The 16,263-nt window shown below is 62.0% G+C and overlaps 2 protein-coding genes across 2 annotated transcripts in view; both read left to right on the forward strand.

The window, feature by feature from the left end:
- KIAA2013 (KIAA2013 ortholog) overlaps positions 1 to 16,263 on the forward strand; it is a 285,226-nt gene that overhangs the window by 193,524 nt on the left and 75,439 nt on the right. The gene's annotated exons all lie outside the window — the stretch shown is intronic.
- FBXO2 (F-box protein 2) lies at positions 1,004 to 7,469 on the forward strand. The gene is made up of 6 exons (XM_056110943.1): positions 1,004 to 1,159; positions 5,200 to 5,583; positions 6,154 to 6,283; positions 6,369 to 6,464; positions 6,924 to 7,059; positions 7,311 to 7,469. The coding sequence occupies exons 1-6, from the start codon at positions 1,138 to 1,140 to the stop codon at positions 7,443 to 7,445; spliced, it is 903 nt and encodes a 300-aa protein (XP_055966918.1). The 5' UTR covers positions 1,004 to 1,137; the 3' UTR covers positions 7,446 to 7,469.

Here is a 16,263-nt window from a genome sequence, read left to right on the forward strand (position 1 = left end):
CGGAGCAGGCCGGAGCCCGAGTCTCCGTATTCCAGAGCCTTCTCCCACCAGGGAAAGTGGAGGCCTGCGGGGGAGCTGCACAGGGCACGCACCCCGGTCTCCGTGCAGGGCCCGAGAGCGCAGGCCTCGCCTTCCCGATCGCAGGGGGCGGCGGGACAGCATCTCCGCGGCCCCCGCCCCCCGCCCCGCGGGCCGTGAAGGGTCCGGGAGCGCCGCCCGCTCCCCCCACCCCGCGCCAGGCTTTCCAGGCGCCCCCCACCCTGGGGACTCGGCACCCCGCGCAACCAGCGACAGCCCCAGCTCCGGCCTGCACCGCGCACCCGGCCTCGCCGGCTCACGTACCCGCCGCGGCGCTCCCGGCGCCCACTCCCACGGGCCGCGGCGCCCACCCCCACGGGCGCCCGCGCCGCTGCGTGACCCCGAGGAGACGCCGCCGAGGAGCCGGCCGCGCCTGCGGGAGCCAGCGCCGGCCCCGCCCCCGTCCGGGCCCCGCCCCCCAGGGCCCAGGGCCCCCAATCGGATCTCGCCGCTCAAAGCCTGGCTCCAATCAGAGCCCGGCCCTGATCAGGCCCCGCCCCCGAAGGCCGCGGCCCGGCCCCGCCCCGCGCCGCGCCGCTGCGGCTCGCTCCGTTCTCGCGCCGCGCTCCTGCGTGCGGGGCCCGGGACGCCGACCCCGCTCCTCGGCCCCGCGGCCCCGCAACGTGCGCACGTACCCGGGGGCGCGTGTGTCGGGCGCCTCCAGCCCCCCTCCCTCCGCTGGGCACGCTGCCCGCATCCTTCGTCTGACCCCAGACTCTCCCTGTCCCCTTCGCCTCTTCCCAGCACACCCACCCCAGGGGGACGCCGGGTGACAGCACCCCCGCCCCAGCTGCACCCCCTTAATAAAAAAATGCAAAAACCAAGCCCTGCTGACCTTTCCCGGCCTCCCCCGTCGGCCGGGAGCCGGGCTCGGGGCGGCGGGGCAGCGGGCGCGGGCCGAAGGCGGGGCGGGGGCCGAGGGGCGGGGCGGGGGCCTTTAAGAGGCGCGGCCGCCGGCCCCGACCCAGACGCGGGCAGCGCCTGGACTCGCCGTCGCCGCCGGACACCGGCCGCCCCGCAGCGCTCCGGCTCCTCCTCTCGCGACCGCCCTCTGCAGCGATGGACGGAGACGGGGACCCAGGTAGCCGCCGCCGGGACCCGCTCGCTGCAGCCAGGAGGGGCGCGGGGCGAGCGGGCGATGCTCTCAGCACCCCGGCCCGGCAAACTTGCACCCAAGCAAAACCCCCTTAGGAGCTTTGGGGGTGGTCTGGGGCTGGCAGGAAGGGAGGGCGGTGGAGGGGGCCCCTCGACCCGGGAAACTGCACGGGAGTGACCCCCGTGCCTCCCGCCTGGCCCCGAGGGCCGGAGGACCCGCGACCTGGGGGGGAGGAGGAGGAGGAGGATGCCCTCCCGTCCTGCATCGGCTGCTGCTGGTCTCTTGCGTTCCCGAGGCTTTCCTGGGATTCCCGGTCTCTCCCCATCCGGACCTTCCTCCTGGGCTCTCTTGTCTGGAGGCGCTGCCCTTTACCCAGCGGCTGGACGCGGGGCGATGGGGGCAGGCGCCGGGCTTTTGGAGACTGCTCCGTCATCTTGCCTGGCACCAGAGACCCAGCCCCCCAACCTCTCCTCTCCCTGTGGCTGGGCTGCAGGGGGTGCCTGCTGAGTCAGGGGGAGCAGCCCTGCAGAGTTCCCTGCAGAGCCCCCACCAGGGCTCCTCTGCAGACTGGGGGTTTGTGTGTGTGTGTGTGTGTGTGTGTGTGTGTGTGTGTGTGTGTGATGCACAGGGGTGGCACTGCTTAGGGACAGTCACGGGGCCAAGCCCCCTCTCCGCCTGGAAAACCCCAGCTTTGCCACCGCCCCCCATCCACAGACCCTGGACCACACCCTTTCGAGGGTCCCCCAGGGGCTCCTTCTTTTTTCCAGGGCTCCCCTATTCCCTGGACCCTGGGTCCAGCCCTGGTGAGTGGAGGCTTGGCCCAGGAGAGCCAGATAACTTTCCGGCGGGGCAACAATGTGGGGGTTGTGTGGGTTCAAGCGGGGGGCGGGGGGCCTGTAATCAGATCTGGGGCCGCAGTGCCAGCCTGGGGCCAGGAGGGGGGACAGGGTGAGGTGCACCTTTCCGAGGAGCATCAGGTGTCCATGGGGCCAGGGCAGGGGGAGGGGGTGGCGAGGTGAGGACACGGGGCCGGCTCCCCGGAGAGGCAGGCACTGGACTGCGGGCGTTCCCCTTGCTCCTCTTCCTTCACCTCGGTTTGCTGAGTGGCCGAGAGATGCCAGTTGAGCCTCTCTGGGCCAGTTTGCCAAAGAAATTGAGGCGGCAGTGGCCAGAGTGATAGTCCAGCGGGTAGGGTACTTGCCTTGCACACGGCCAACCCGGGCTCCATCCCCAGCACCCCATATGGTCTCCCGAGCCCTGCCAGGAGTGGTCCCTGAGTTCAGAGCCAGGAGTAAATCCTGATCCTCGCCAGGTGTGGTGTGCGTCCCCTCATCCCTGCCCCCACAAAAAAAACGGAGGTGGCAAATCCCCAGTTCCCCACACACCGTTGAGATGTGGTCAGAACTGCTAATGGTGGGGGTCGGAGAGAAGAGATACTACGGCGGGTAAGACGTTTGCCTCGCACGCAGCTGACCCAGGTTCGATCCTCGGCAAACCCGGCCAGGAGTGACACCTGCACACAGAGCCAGGAGTCAGCCCTGAGCACCGCCACATGTGGCCCCCAAACAAACAAAACCAGCTAATGCTGAAGGGCAGTCGCTGTGTGGACGAGCTTCCCTAAAGGGGGCTGAGTGGGAACTCTGTGTGCCCAGGCTCTGGCTCTGTGCGTGTCCGCGTGTGCGCATGTGTACTGTATGTGAGGAGGTGGTTGGCTGTGCCTTTTCCGGCCCCAGTGCTGGTCTGTTCTGGCCTTGGCATAGCCCCAAGGACCCTCTCTCTCTGGGTCAGAAGACGCGGCATCACCCAGAGTGGCTCATTCTGCTCCCCTCAACCCCTCCAGGGACTCACCCGCCCCTCCTTATCTGCTTACTCGAGCTTCCCACGGCCCAGCAGCCGTGGCCGGGGTCCAGGAGACTGCAGCTCGCAGCTCCCGACATCGTCTGCTCCTTTATACCATTTAGCTCGGCCAGTCCCCTCCTCAGCGCGCGCTGAATGACGCCAGGTCCCAGGGTATACCCTGAGAGGGATCACACAGGGGATGAGGTGCTGAGGTGCTTGCTTTGGCTGTATGTGGCAGACACCACTAGTGACCCCTGAGCACAGAGCTGGGAGTAGCCCCAAAGCATTCCCCATAAATCCCAACCAAACAGAAAAACGATGGACAAGTCCCATTGTACAGACGAGGAAACTGAGGCTGGGGAGGAAAAGGGTGAGGCTCTTGCTTCTGAGTTCTGACACTTGCTGCAGGTCCCTCTCTGAAGACAACCCCCCCCCCACCCGTTCCATTTCACACAGCTTTGGCTAACTGGGCACCCACCTCGGGACACCAACCCCATCTCCCTGGGGCCCCCATTTATTTATTTTTTGCTTTTTTGGGTCACACCTGGCGATGCACAGGGGTTTCTCCTGGCTCTGCACTCAGGAGTTACTCCTGGAGGTGCTCAGGGGACCATATGGGATGCTGGGAATCGAACCCGGGTCAACCGCGTGCAAGGCAAACGCCCTACCGGCTGTGCTTTCTCTCCAGCCCCTGGGCCCCCACCCCATTTAGATCCCCGAGACCCCCATCAGTAGCAGCAGTGTGGTCTTGGTCATTGGCAGCACCTGAGAGGACTTTGTTTTGGTTTTGGGGCCACACCCAGCAGTGCTCAGGGCTTATTCCTGGCTCTGGGCTCAGAGATCACTTCTGGTGGGCTTGGGCATCGAACCCAGGTCAGCCACATGCAAGGTCAGCGCCCTCCCCGCTGGACTATTTCTTTGGCTCTGACTTTTGTTTTTGTACCACACCTGGTGGTGCTCTGTGTTTACTCCTGGCTTTGTGCTCAGGGATCACTCCTGGGGGAACGTGGGGTGCTGGGGATCGAACTGGGGTGTCAACGCACCTGCCTTAAGCACTGTGCTCTCAGCGGGTCTGTGCAGTGACTTTGACGCGCTGGAGGTTATCTGGCTGCGCTTAAGCCAGCAGCCTGGGCTCACAGCCAGCTGCGACCCCTCATCTGCTAAGTGCTCCTGGCTGGCGCACTGACTCAGTCAATTAGCCACAGCTTGAGGGACAACCTCAAGAGTGGTAGAGAGGGTTTAAAGAGAAAAATGAGATGGGGGGAGGGGGGAGGCGTGCAGCGGGGAGGGCACTTGCCTTGCACACAGCTGACCTGGGTTCGATCCCTGTATCCTATATGGTCCCCTGAGCACTGCCGGGAGTGATTCCTGAGAACAGAACCAGGAGTAACCCCTGAACGCCACCAGGTGTGTCCCCCCCCCAAAAAAAGTGAACAGGATGAAACTGCTTAAAATGGCACCCAACACTGAGTGCCCAAAAAAATATTAGAAGCAGCCTATGCCAGGCAGGGAGGCAGATGCCAGGCACGGGGAGGAGGCAGTGTGTTGGCCCTCCTGCCTTCAGCCCGAGAGCAGCATTTTCAAAATATCATCACCTAGGGCCAGAGATAGCACAGCGGGGAGGGCACTGGCCTTGCACGTCCAATCCCCGGCATCCCATATGGTCCCCCAAGCGCATCAGGAGAGATTCTGGAGCACAGAGCCGGGAGTAATCCCTGAGCACCACTGGGTGTGGCTGTCACCCCTCCCCCACCCCCTCCAATAAAAACCCGCAACCTAAGGCAGAAGCTAGAAAGGGCAGGTTGCAGGAGGATGCGACAGAGGAAAACCCAAGAGGGTTTCTGGGAGGAGGTACCAGGAGCGAGGAGGGTGGGAATGTAAAGGGGTCGGCTGCCACCTACAATAACATTAATTGCTATTGTGGGCCCTGGCAGGGGCCTGACCGCCTGCCCGGGGCAATTGCGGCCTCGGAGACCAGCCTTAGGGCTTCAGGCCTGGTCGCGGCCGGCTCCCTGCTGCACCAAGCGCTTAGTCTCGGCGCCCGAATTGCGACCCCAGCCCTGGTGGTGGTGGTGGTGGCAGCGGCGGCCGGGCGCATGCCCGAGGGATCAGGGTTCTCCGCCGCCGGCGCGGGGAGGGTCTGTGGGCATCAGCCCCCCAGCCCCCACCCGCTCCACCCCTGCCAGAGAGCGTGGCCCAGCCCGAGGAGGCCACCCCGGAGGAGGAGGAGGCGGCATGCACGGAGGAGCCGAGCGCCGCCGGGGAGGAGCAGCCGGAGGACGGGGAGGCGGACGCGGAGGCGCCGGGCGAGGCCGCGTACCTGGAGGAGCTCCCGGAGCAGCTGCTGCTGCGCGTGCTGGCCGAGCTGCCGGGCGCCGAGCTGGTGCAGGCCTGCCGCCTGGTGTGCCTGCGCTGGAAGGAGCTGGTGGACGGCGCCCCGCTCTGGCTGCTCAAGTGCCAGCAGGAGGGGCTGGTGGCCGCGGGCGCCGAGGACCAGCGCGACCACTGGCAGCAGTTCTACTTCCTGAGCAAGAGGCGGCGCAACCTGCTGCGCAACCCGTGCGGAGACGGTGAGGGCCGCCCCGCGTCCCCGAGGAGGGTCATTGGGCCCTGGTCACGTGGGGACGGGGACAGCGCTGCCCCCGCCCCTGCCCATCATGCTCTCGCCAGCCCGCGTGGAGCCGCGGGTCCCGGGCGCGGATGCTCCTGCATCCCTGCATCCCGGGCGCCACCTGGTCCCGGCGCATCTGCCGGTTCCCCAAAGTCCGCTTGGAGGTGGACGGGCGCGTTGAGTTCAAACCCGGTGGCCCGGGGCTGCTTTTTGTGGGGGCGAGGCGGGGGGTTGAGCCACACCCGGTGATGCTCGGGGCTTACTTAGTGGTCAGCGCATGACGGGCTTAGGCGAACCCAATGGGGTGCCGGGGATCGAACCTGGGTCGCCGCGCGCGCAAGGCGCGCACCCTCCCGCTGTGCCAGCGCTTGGCCCCCCGGCTAGCTGCATCTTCTAACCCGCTGCCCCTTGGGGGTCCCTTTCCCGGGTCCTCCCTCTCTCGCTCCGAGAGGGAGCGAGCACCGGGGGACAGTCGGAGGGCCAGCCCTGGCGGCCGGCCGGTGACCTGCGTGCGCCGCTGCCCCTGCAGAGGAGCTGGAGGGCTGGATTGACGTGGAGCACGGCGGGGACGGCTGGCGGGTGGAGGACATGCCCGGGGACTGCGGCGCCGACTTCTGCCACGACGACAGCGTCGGCAAGTTCTTCGCCTCCTCCTTCGAGTAAGGCGCGGGGGCTGCAGGGGCGGGCGCGGGAGCCCCCTCCCCGCACGCCCCCTCCCTGCGCGCCTAACGCCCGTGTCCCCAGGTGGTGTCGCAAGGCGCAGGTCATCGATCTGCAGGCTGAGGGCTACTGGGAGGAGCTGCTGGACACCACTCAGCCCGCTATCGTGGTGAAGGACTGGTGAGTGGGTGGGGGCCAGCCGGGATGGGCCCCCCGCCCAGGGCAGGCTCTGCTGGCCCCTCACAGGCGGCCGCGTGTGGCCATGTGGTTTGTGGTCTGTGACCGCCACCCGGGACCTGAGGTTTTCTTGGTCGGTATTTGGGTTTGGGGCAACACCCAGCGGTGCCCAGGGACTACAGTGGATAGGGGGCACTCCTGGCCCTGCTGGAGACCACGCTGGCCGGGATAGAACCGGGTCTTCTCCCAACCCCATCTGAGTTTGGGTGGGCTCTGGCCCCAAGGGTGGGGTGGGACCGGCCGGGGGTTCGGTCCTCGGTCTCGGACCTCCCGTGAAGCCTTTGCTGTCCAGCCTCACTTCCCTCGTCTGTGAAACGGGCATGCAGGGCTGTGCATGAGACCTGCTGGCCGGCGCTGGCCACGTGGCCGCCCTCCTGCTACACGTTCCCTGCCCTGGCCTAGGTACTCGGGCCGCAGTGACGCGGGCTGCCTGTACGAGCTCTCTGTGAAGCTGCTGTCGGAACATGAGGACGTGCTGGCCGAGTTCAACAGTGGGCAGGTGGCCGTGCCGCAGGACAGCGAGGACGGCTGGACCGAGGTGATGCTCCAGGCCCTGGGGGCGGGGCCGAAAGGGGCGGGGCCGAAAGGGGGCAGGGCCGGAGGATGCCCCGCCCATGGTACCTGCCCATCCCCTCCCATTGGCAGTGAGGCCGGGTGAGTGGGCTTTGAGGGGACCTGGCAGGGCGCAGACAAGCTGGTGGGCAGGTGGGAGGTCAGTACGCGGGTGCGGGGCAGCTGGGGCGCCCGTGGGGGCCTGAGCCTGCTCTCCCTTCATCCCCCGCCCCCCAGATCTCCCACACCTTCACGGACTACGGGCCCGGCGTCCGCTTCGTTCGCTTCGAGCATGCGGGGCAGGACTCTGTCTACTGGAAGGGCTGGTTCGGGGCCCGGGTGACCAACAGCAGCGTGTGGGTGGAGCCCTGAGTGACCCCCACAGCCTCCGTCCCCTCCCCCATTCTGCCCTGGACCAGCCTTAGTGGTAGCGCCACCCCACCCCCCACCCCACCGTACTGCTCCCCGCCCCAGCCCCCCACCCAGGAGAAGAGAGGGCCGGCATCTGTTTTTGCATCTAGAACATAAGATGGATTGAGGGCCTGGGCCCACCCCGGAATGTTCCTCCCCAGTCCCTCCTTTCCCTTTCCCCCCTCCCCCCGCCTCTGCCAGCTCAGTGCCTGCCCCCCAAAATTGGGCGCTCAATAAATCGTTTCTGTCCAAGGGAGCAATGAAGGAGCACGGGTGAATGAGCACTCTTTCCATCCTGCTCGTCTCCAGGGTCCTTGGCCCAGACTGGAAAAATACTTGGTGCATGTCCAGCTGCTCTAGTTTCCAGGGGCCTTGGGGCCAGCGGGAGCCGGCCAGTCCTGGGCCAGCTGGACAAAGGCTGGGATTGTGAGGCCACGGGCTGCAGGCCGGCCTGGCGCCTGACTGACACCCAAGCCGCCCAGAGGACAGGAAGGGGCGCCAGTGGGGAGGGGGCACTCACTGTCCCTCTGCTCAGTCCTTACCCAGGGTGAGGTGGTGGGTACAGGCAGACGCCCACCCCGGGATGCCCCTGGGTGGGCTTTTGTTGCCCCGACAGCGTCAGTCCGTGCCCGCCTTCCCTCTGTCCTGCCTGCTGGCGCCTGGATCTGATGGGAGCTTTTGGCATCTGGGTCCAGCGGTCATTTCCAGTTTGAAGGGCCGGCTCTGTGGCAGACACACTCTGATCTCTGCAGGACTCCCCAGTCCCCACTGCTCTCCTGGGCAGTGGGTGACCTCTGAGTGCTGCGGCCACCAACTGTTCTTCATGGTCCCATTCGCTGTTTTTCCATTCCTAAAGCCCCTGTCCAGGCCAGCCCCACTGCTGGCCCTGCAGTCTCAGGTTAGGAACCTAGACTCTCCTTGCCCCAGAATTCGCCATTTGGTCACATAAAGGATGGGGCACCCCAGGAAGTTATCAATCTTCTGACTTGGGGGTGGAGGGATCACGGTCACGGTCCTCCCATTGTTCATCGATTTGCTCGAGCGGGCCCAGTAACGTCTCCATTGGAGATTTTGTTGTTACTGTGTCTGGCATATCGAGTATGTCACGGATAGCTTGCCAGGCTCTGCCGTGCAGGCGAGATACTCTCGGTAGCTTGCTGGGCTCTCCGAGAGGGGCAGAGGAATCGAACTCGGGTCAGCCATGTTGGCTGCGTGCAAGGCAAACGCCCTACCGCTAATCCAGTCTAATGGTGAAGGCATAGTTCTTACTCTGGAAGCGTCATTGGTCTGAGGGGAGAGGAAAGGCCTGAGCTCAGAGAAGTCCTATTCTGAAGGTGGAGGCTCAGGTCCTGCCCCCAGCCCCACCCCCAGGCTCTTGATGGGGTCAGAGCTTGAACTTTGTATTAGGGGGCGATTTTCCTTCACAGCCCCAGCAATGCCAGGGGGCCAGGCTCGATGCTCCTGGCCTGAGTGGTCAGTGCTCAGGGCCCTCTGGGAGTCCTCATGGCCACCCCAGAAGCGCTGGGTCAAGGTATGGGCCGGATGCTGCAAATGCTTGAATCTGGGACCTGTGCGTGGGAGGTGTACCCGGGCCACCGAGCCGTCTCCGGCCACCTACGCTTGCAGGTTTGCATAAAGCAGTGACAGGCCGGCGGGGTTGAGGGGCTGTGGGAGGCCGAGAGGCTCCGGCAGAGGCTGTGCAGGGACGCAGCAGGAATAGGACCCGTGGAAGGTGCTGGAGTTGGGGGAAACAGCCCCCGCTTGGGGCAGGAAAGAGGCCATGAGGCCCTGGGGCTCTGACTAGAGCCAGGCAGTTGTGTCTGAGGCCCATGGCCAAGGCCAAGGACACAGGTGAGAGGCCAACAGACGCAGGTTGGAGTGAGGCTGCAGCTGCTGGAGAGAGGGCGGCTCTGGGGGTCCTCCGGGGACGGGGGGCAGGCAGCTGGGGTTCAGCCCAGCCAGACTCTCCGCCCTGAGCCACTGTCCCTGAGGGTCTGTCCCGGAGGTGTTTGGTGGAGAAGCCGAGTGGACTCTGCTGCCCAGGTAGGAGATAGGGCCTCCACATGCAACTGAGGGTGACAGATGACGCACAGTGTCAACGGGGCCACAGGTTCCAATCCAGGCCTGCCTGGCTCCAGGGAACTGCTCTGAGCCCTCAGCATGCGGGCACCACACTTGGAAGTTACCAGGAGGCAGAACCCAGCCTCCTGCAAGAAAGAAACTTGGGTCCCCAGGAACGGCGCAGAAGCTCATGGTCGTGAGTTCAAATCCCTGGAGTCCCACATGTGCCAAGTGCCATCTGGGCAGCTCTGCTGTCTGCCAATCACCACTGTCCCTCCCCCCCCCCCACAAGACAACTTTGGCTTCACTATGGCTGGGTATATAGAAACACCACAAAGGCACCATCCCTGAAAGCACCGCAGCCAGGAACTGTGACCCCAATTAGGCGAGCACAGATCACAGCTACGTGCCCTCTGTGAGCACTCACGTGTGAGCACCCCACGACACAACATCGACAGGATCAGGAAAGGGGAGGAGTAAAAAAGAGGAAAAAAAAAAATCCTTGACCCTCGCCAGCAGGGGGCGCTCACACCTGCACTGTAGCGCCAGGATGCTTCCCCTCTCAAGATACCAGTGTGTGTGTGTGTGTGTGTGTGTGTGTGTGTGTGTTTGGGGGTGGGGGGTCCACGTAACCACTAAATCCCGTCTCCTTGGCTGATATTTATCGAGCTACCACTATCTGCCAGGCAAGGTAAAGCAGACAAGGATTCTGCTCTGCTGCTATCTATAGCCTAAGATCAAAAGGTCCCCAAAGTATTCTGCCTACCACCCCCTTTCCATAAAAGAAAATAAATCACCCCACACCCCCTGGAAGTCCCTCTTTTGGGGGGAGGGTGGTGCACACCGGATGCTCAGGGTTTACTCTAACTCTGCACTCAAGAATCACTCCTGGCGGTGCTTGGGAGACCATGTGGGATGCTGGGGATCGAACCCACTTCGGCCAGGTACGAGGCAAGCGCCCTACCCGCTGTACTGTCCTCCTGGCCCCTGAAATTGACTGTCTTTAGGTGAGCGAACAGGAAGCAGCCCCCAACTGCAACCGAGACCACTATGGCCCCTGCCCCTGCCCCTGCCCCAGCAGTCCCTGGAAAGCGCTGATCGAAGGAGAAACAGCAGCTAAGGAAATGACTAGAAAAGTCACCAGCGTGACAGAAAATTAATGTGCACGCTGGCTCTTGGCGGTATATATGAAGAAGGCTGTGGGAAGACATTTGTGACATACATAGAACATACGTCTTGTGAGGTGGGAAATATGACTTCCATTTTTCACAAATGAGAAAGTGGAAGCAAAGAGAAAATATTGTTTCTGGTGAATACAGATACTCTCACTTTCCAGACGAAAGTCTCAGTGATGTTGGCGGCCGTGCCCAGGGTCATGCGGGGAGCGAGCAGCTGAGGTTTCCTGGTTATAAAAGTCCAGCTTGAGGGGCTGAAGCCATAGGGCGTTTGCCTTGCACGCGGCCGACCCGGGTTCGATTCCCAGCATCCCATATGGTCCCCTGAGCACCGCCAGGGGTAATTCCTGAGTGCAGAGCTAGGAGTAACCCCTGTGCATCGCCGGGTGTGACCCAAAACACACACAAAAAAAGTCCAGCTTGAATGTCCAGGGCCAGCTCCATCCCCTTCACACTTGCAGGGCCCCGACGTGGCCACTTGGGGGCTCCCCAGTGAGAAAGAATGAAAGAACAAAGCGTACTCTGGCCAAGAAGGAGGGGTTCCTGGGTTCGGGTTAATTCTGGCTAAGGCGCCATCTTCCTAGAGTTCTCGGTAGAGCCCTTACGCAAACATCTGACAAGAAAACGTCTTCAGGGCCAGAGTAATAGCACAGTGGGGAGGGCATTTTGCCTTGCCCGGCGGTCGACCCAGGTTTAATCCCTGGCAGCCCCGATGGTCCCCCAAGAAGCACCACCCCTGAGCATCGCTGGTGTGACCCTAAAACCAAACAAAAAAAACAGTCCAGCCCATTTTTTTTTACTTCAAACACTGTGACAAAGTTGCTCACGATACAGGTGTTTCAATATTCCAACACCTGCCCCCTACCAGTGTGACCCCCCCTCCCCAATGTTTCTATTTTACCCCCCACCCACACAGTCTGCTCTCTTAGCAGGCACTAATTAATTTATTTTATATTGCTCATTCCAACATATCTCATCATGATTTGCTGAGCTGTCAGGTGCGAATTGGGCCTTCTGGCCTGATTTCACTCAGGGAGCTTCTTCGGCTTCTGCTCAATGTTCCTGGCTCATGTTCTTGCCCCTCCTGGGCTGTCGGCCCTCCCTGTGAGGTTTGGGGGTGCCACAGCTATTCACTTCGGGGACTTTGGAGTGGGACGATCTGCTGTGAGAGTCTCTCTGCTCTCTCTGAAAGCAGCAGAGAATCGGCTGTTTCTTTGGCCCCAGCAGGAGTGGGTGTGGGTGGGGGCAGCGCTGGGGGCCCAGTTTGCCCCCATCCCACCCAGTGTCCAGGCTCCGTGGTGACCAGGCCTCCTGGTAGGACAATCGGAGATCAGCCCTGAAGCTCTTCAGGACAATTTCTGGTATTTGTTGTTTTTTTTTTTTTTTTTTGTTATGATGCGATAGCACAGCGGGTAGGGTGTTCGCCTTACAAGCGGCCAACATGGCCAACCCGAGTTCGATTCCTCCGCCCCTCTCGGAGAGCCCGGCAAGCTACCGAGAGTATCTCGCCCGCACGGCAGGGCCTGGCAAGCTCCCCGTGACGTATTCCATATGCCAAACACCTAACAACAAAGTCTCCAATGGAGATGTTACTGGGCCCGCTCGAGCAAATCGACGATCAACGGGAGGGCCTTTACCTTTACCTTTACCTTATTGATATCTGGGCCACACCTATGTAGAGCCAAGATTCAAACTGGGATCGCCGCCATGGTCACGGACTAGGCAAATAGGCAAGTGCCTTAACCTCGGTGCCATCTCCTGGGACCCTCCCGGGGAACCCACTTTCTGGGTTTTTTTTTTTTTGTGAACTGGCTGCTGTAAGCTAGGAGTGGAGAGAGCGCAGTTCCCCGATCCACCACTAGGTGTCAGCATTATCAAGGGGGTCCCCAGACAGCCTCCTTGGGCCCAGAGAGACGGCAGAGGTGGGATTTGATTCCAAACCCGTTCTCTTTCCCTTTCATGTGTGTATTTTTGTTTTGGGGTCACACCCAGCGGGACTCATGACTCCCTCCTGGCCCTGTGCTCACAGAGCACTTCTGATGGGGAACCACATGCGACGCTGGGATGGGACCCGGCTGACCGCGTGCAAGGCCAGCCCCCTCCCTGCGGCACTCTGGTCCCTGATTTCTTCCCATGTGCTGGGTCTGGGGATGGCTCTGAGGGGTGGGCCTTGTGCTCCGCTTCATGCTTTCTTCTGCCGGAAGCTGCTGAGAAGCATTTTATAGATCGTGTCCTCTCAGGCCCGAGTCCCCAACCAAGACTTGGAAGTGCTTGTGGATTCCAGAGACTCGGCCACAAGCACTGGTGGGCCCTTAGACCCCCAGACCAATCCCACGTGGACAGCGCTCCCAACTTTCCTTGCCTGTCGCGAGCATAGAAAACACAGGCTTTCTGAGCCATAGTCCAGAGGGAAGGGCCTTTGCCTTGCACGCGCCTGACCCGGGTTCGACCCCTGGCATCCCATAGGGTCCCCTGAGCTCTGCCAGGAGTGATTCCTAAGGGCTGAGCCAGGAGTAACCCCTGAGCATCGCAGGTGTAAGCCCCGAACATCCCCCAGAGCCCTGAGCATCCCCACAAACTAAAACACAAAAGAAACCGCAGGCTGATCTGAGGTCTCTGGGCGAGATGACTTTGCTATTTCGATAGCACCTCCCGCCCCCCGAAATTAAACCTAATCTTGTGTTGACTCTGATGAGCAAGGAGAATCAGGAAGATTAAGATGCTCCGTTTCCATTCTCCTCCAACAAAAGCCAATTAATCGTCAGCAGGATTATCGCCAGCAGCTGACACTCCAGCGAGGCTGCAGACGGGGCGTGCAGGGCTGGGGGTGTCTCCCCGCTCACCCGGGGCTCTTGGTGATGCGGCAGGCACCCACCCCTGGGCCCTTGATCCTCTCGGGGGGGGCCTCCCTGTGCTCTGTTCCAGCCCTGAGTTCCATTCTGGGCTTGCCCCTTCTGACCCACCTTCCCTCCTCTTCCTCTCCCCAAATCTGGGAGGCCACTGGCACTAGAGCACTGAGGCAGGAGTCGGAGAGATAATACCACAGCTCAGGAGCTTACCGGGCAGGCGATTCACCTTGGTTCAATCCCCAGCACCCCATGAGGCCTGAGCATCACCAGGAGTGACCCTGGAGCACTGCTGGGTGTGACCCCTCAAACACAAACTTTGGGGCCAGAGCAATAGTCTAGCAGGTAGGGTGCTTGCCTAGCAGGTGGCCGACCCAGGTTCAGTCCCCTGTACTTCTCGTGGTCCCCAGTTCCTCATGCCACTTGCTCTGCTACATGGGGACCTACGGCCCCCACGGTTCCAGTACAGCTCTGGGCGCTGCTTCATCCCTGCCATGACTGCTGAGTGCGGGGGCAGCTGAGCCCTGTGACCCCTCAGGCGGGACTCACTCGTCCGCCTCAGCCTGGGGAGTTAGTGCCCAGCCGCGCTGGGCCACGTCACTGTGTCACCCAGGACATGGGACAGTAAACTCCTAGAACTGTGTCTGTGCTTGAGGGCAGCTGCCGTAACCCACAGGGGGCCCTGGCTGGGGTCCAGCGTCCTGCTTGCTGCCTCCACGCCGGCCAGGCAGTCTGGATGCACGTGGGGGATGGGTGAAAGGCTGGTCAGCTCTTGTCTGTGGTCCGGCGAGCCACGGTCTGTGGATGGTGTGTGCGTGGTGAGCGCCTGGTGCCTCGGCCACCTCCCAGCGCCCTTCCTCTGAGCCGCTCGGATTGATTGGCCGGTGGGAGTCTCTGAGCACGGTGAGTTCCTCCCTGAGTTCATATTTTATTTTGTTTCATTTTTCTTGGTATTCGGAGGCGACAGCCGGCGATGCTCTGGGGTGACTCCTGGCTCTGCACTCAGAAATCACTCCTGGGGGTGCTCAGGGGACCCTATGGGATGTGGGGGATGGGACCCAGGTTGGCCGTGCACAAGGCAAGCGCCCTTCCCGCTGGACTAAGGCTCCGGCCCCGGAGTCCACATTTCCGAGCTGGTGCTATTGCCCACGCGTTGGGCACTCGTCGCATGCTGGGCGAGCTCAAAGCGCAGTCCTGGGCTGAGTCGGTCCTGGGGCTCATCCGGGAACCCCTTTCTCTGCCCTCTGAGGGATGCTGGGGTGCGGCTCACGGGATGTGGGATGGCACCTTCTCAGGCTGGGGGATGTCTGGGCTGGAGCAGGGATTCTCCCTAGAGGAGGGAGCTTCCTCGAAAAGATGTTCCTGGGGGGATTCCCATCCTCTCCGGGATGGGGCTGGGGGTTCAGAGACGAATGAATCAATGTGGTCCCGAGAGAAGCTGGAGGACCTGCAATCCAGTTCTGACCCTTCCTGCCTGTGTGACCTTGACTAAGTCACCTCACCCGTCGGTGCCTCAGTTTCCTCATCTGTCAAGTGGGACCCATCAGCATTCCCACCCCCTAGGGTTGTTAAGCGTATCAAGTAAATTAATAATTGAAAAGCATTCTGAGCAGGGCCTGCAACAGAAAATGCTGACTAGGGCCCATTCGATAAAACAGACATAGCGGGTCAAGCAGAATTTGCTAGGAAAGGGGGGGAGGTGAAGGGAAGCCCATTGTATTTTTGGGAGCCTGGAGAAAGGGCCTCTGGTCTGGATCTGTATCAGGGAAGGCTTCCTGGAGGAAGCAGAGTGCTCTGGGCCGGAGGCACTGTCTGTCACCTTCAGCCCTCCATGCTGTCTGGGAAATGGCCGGCTCAGTGTGAACGGAGCTGTGTGAAAACCAGGTCTTGGAACTTTTATGGGCTGGGGGTTGAGTGGGGGCCTTCCCCCTGCCTTCCCCGGCAGAGAGCTGTGGAAGGCCCTGGCCGCTCCTGTCCTGATTTATCGCCGTGCTCAGCTTCCTTGGCTTCAGATTTGAATAGAAATCTCTGTCTCCGGGGATGGGGACAGGGATGGGGTGGGCAGGAAGGTTCTGGATGTTTCTGCAGAGACAGGATTGGGGCCGGCTGGGATGGCGGGTGCTGGGGTGGGGGGGGGGCGCGGATTCTGACGGGGCAGGGTGGGGGCAGGTTCCCGACCCGGCTCCAAGACGAAGATGACTCAGGAAAGCAACAAAGCAAGAAGAGAAAGAACAAATAAATAGGCGAGGGAAGGCGGCCGGGAAATGATTTTCTCGCCTGGCATTTCTTGGGGAATTAAATCTTGTGTTTTGTCACCACCGAGCGGAATAATCCGATATATTAGAGCAGAGACCCCTCTCCCCGTGGCTGCGTGGCTGCGGTAACTGTGACCCACCCGCTCGTCGCAGGCTGCGTTTGGCATCAGATGGTCCCAGGGAGGGAGGCGGCGGCAGCTCCTGGATCAATTACTCTCCTCCCGACACCAGGAAAATGAATTATTCCCGAAAAGCAGGCTCCTTGTCGATGAATTCTGCACTGCAGAGCTGCCGGAGTTTTTCCAAATTGCATTTGGGCTTCGAGAGACATTTACAACCAGGTGAAGTCAGTGTGTGGGCTGGGGGTGTCTCAGCCAGGGGGGCTTCCGCTGCCAGCCTGGGAAGCCCCTGATGCATTGTCCTCTGTGGTGGAGGTGAGCAT

Source organism: Sorex fumeus, unplaced genomic scaffold (genome assembly GCF_029834395.1).
Source record: "Sorex fumeus unplaced genomic scaffold, SorFum_2.1 ptg000011l, whole genome shotgun sequence".
NCBI classification, from domain to species: domain Eukaryota; kingdom Metazoa; phylum Chordata; class Mammalia; order Eulipotyphla; family Soricidae; genus Sorex; species Sorex fumeus.

Bases quoted from the DNA above. Each gene is read 5' to 3' on its own strand.
- FBXO2 (XM_056110943.1), top strand. From the start codon at position 1,138: ATGGACGGAGACGGGGACCCAG. The intron at 6,465-6,923 runs GTGAGTGGGTGG...GCCCTGGCCTAG, and splicing joins GCTATCGTGGTGAAGGACTG to GTACTCGGGCCGCAGTGACG. The intron at 7,060-7,310 runs GTGATGCTCCAG...CCCGCCCCCCAG, and splicing joins GCGAGGACGGCTGGACCGAG to ATCTCCCACACCTTCACGGA.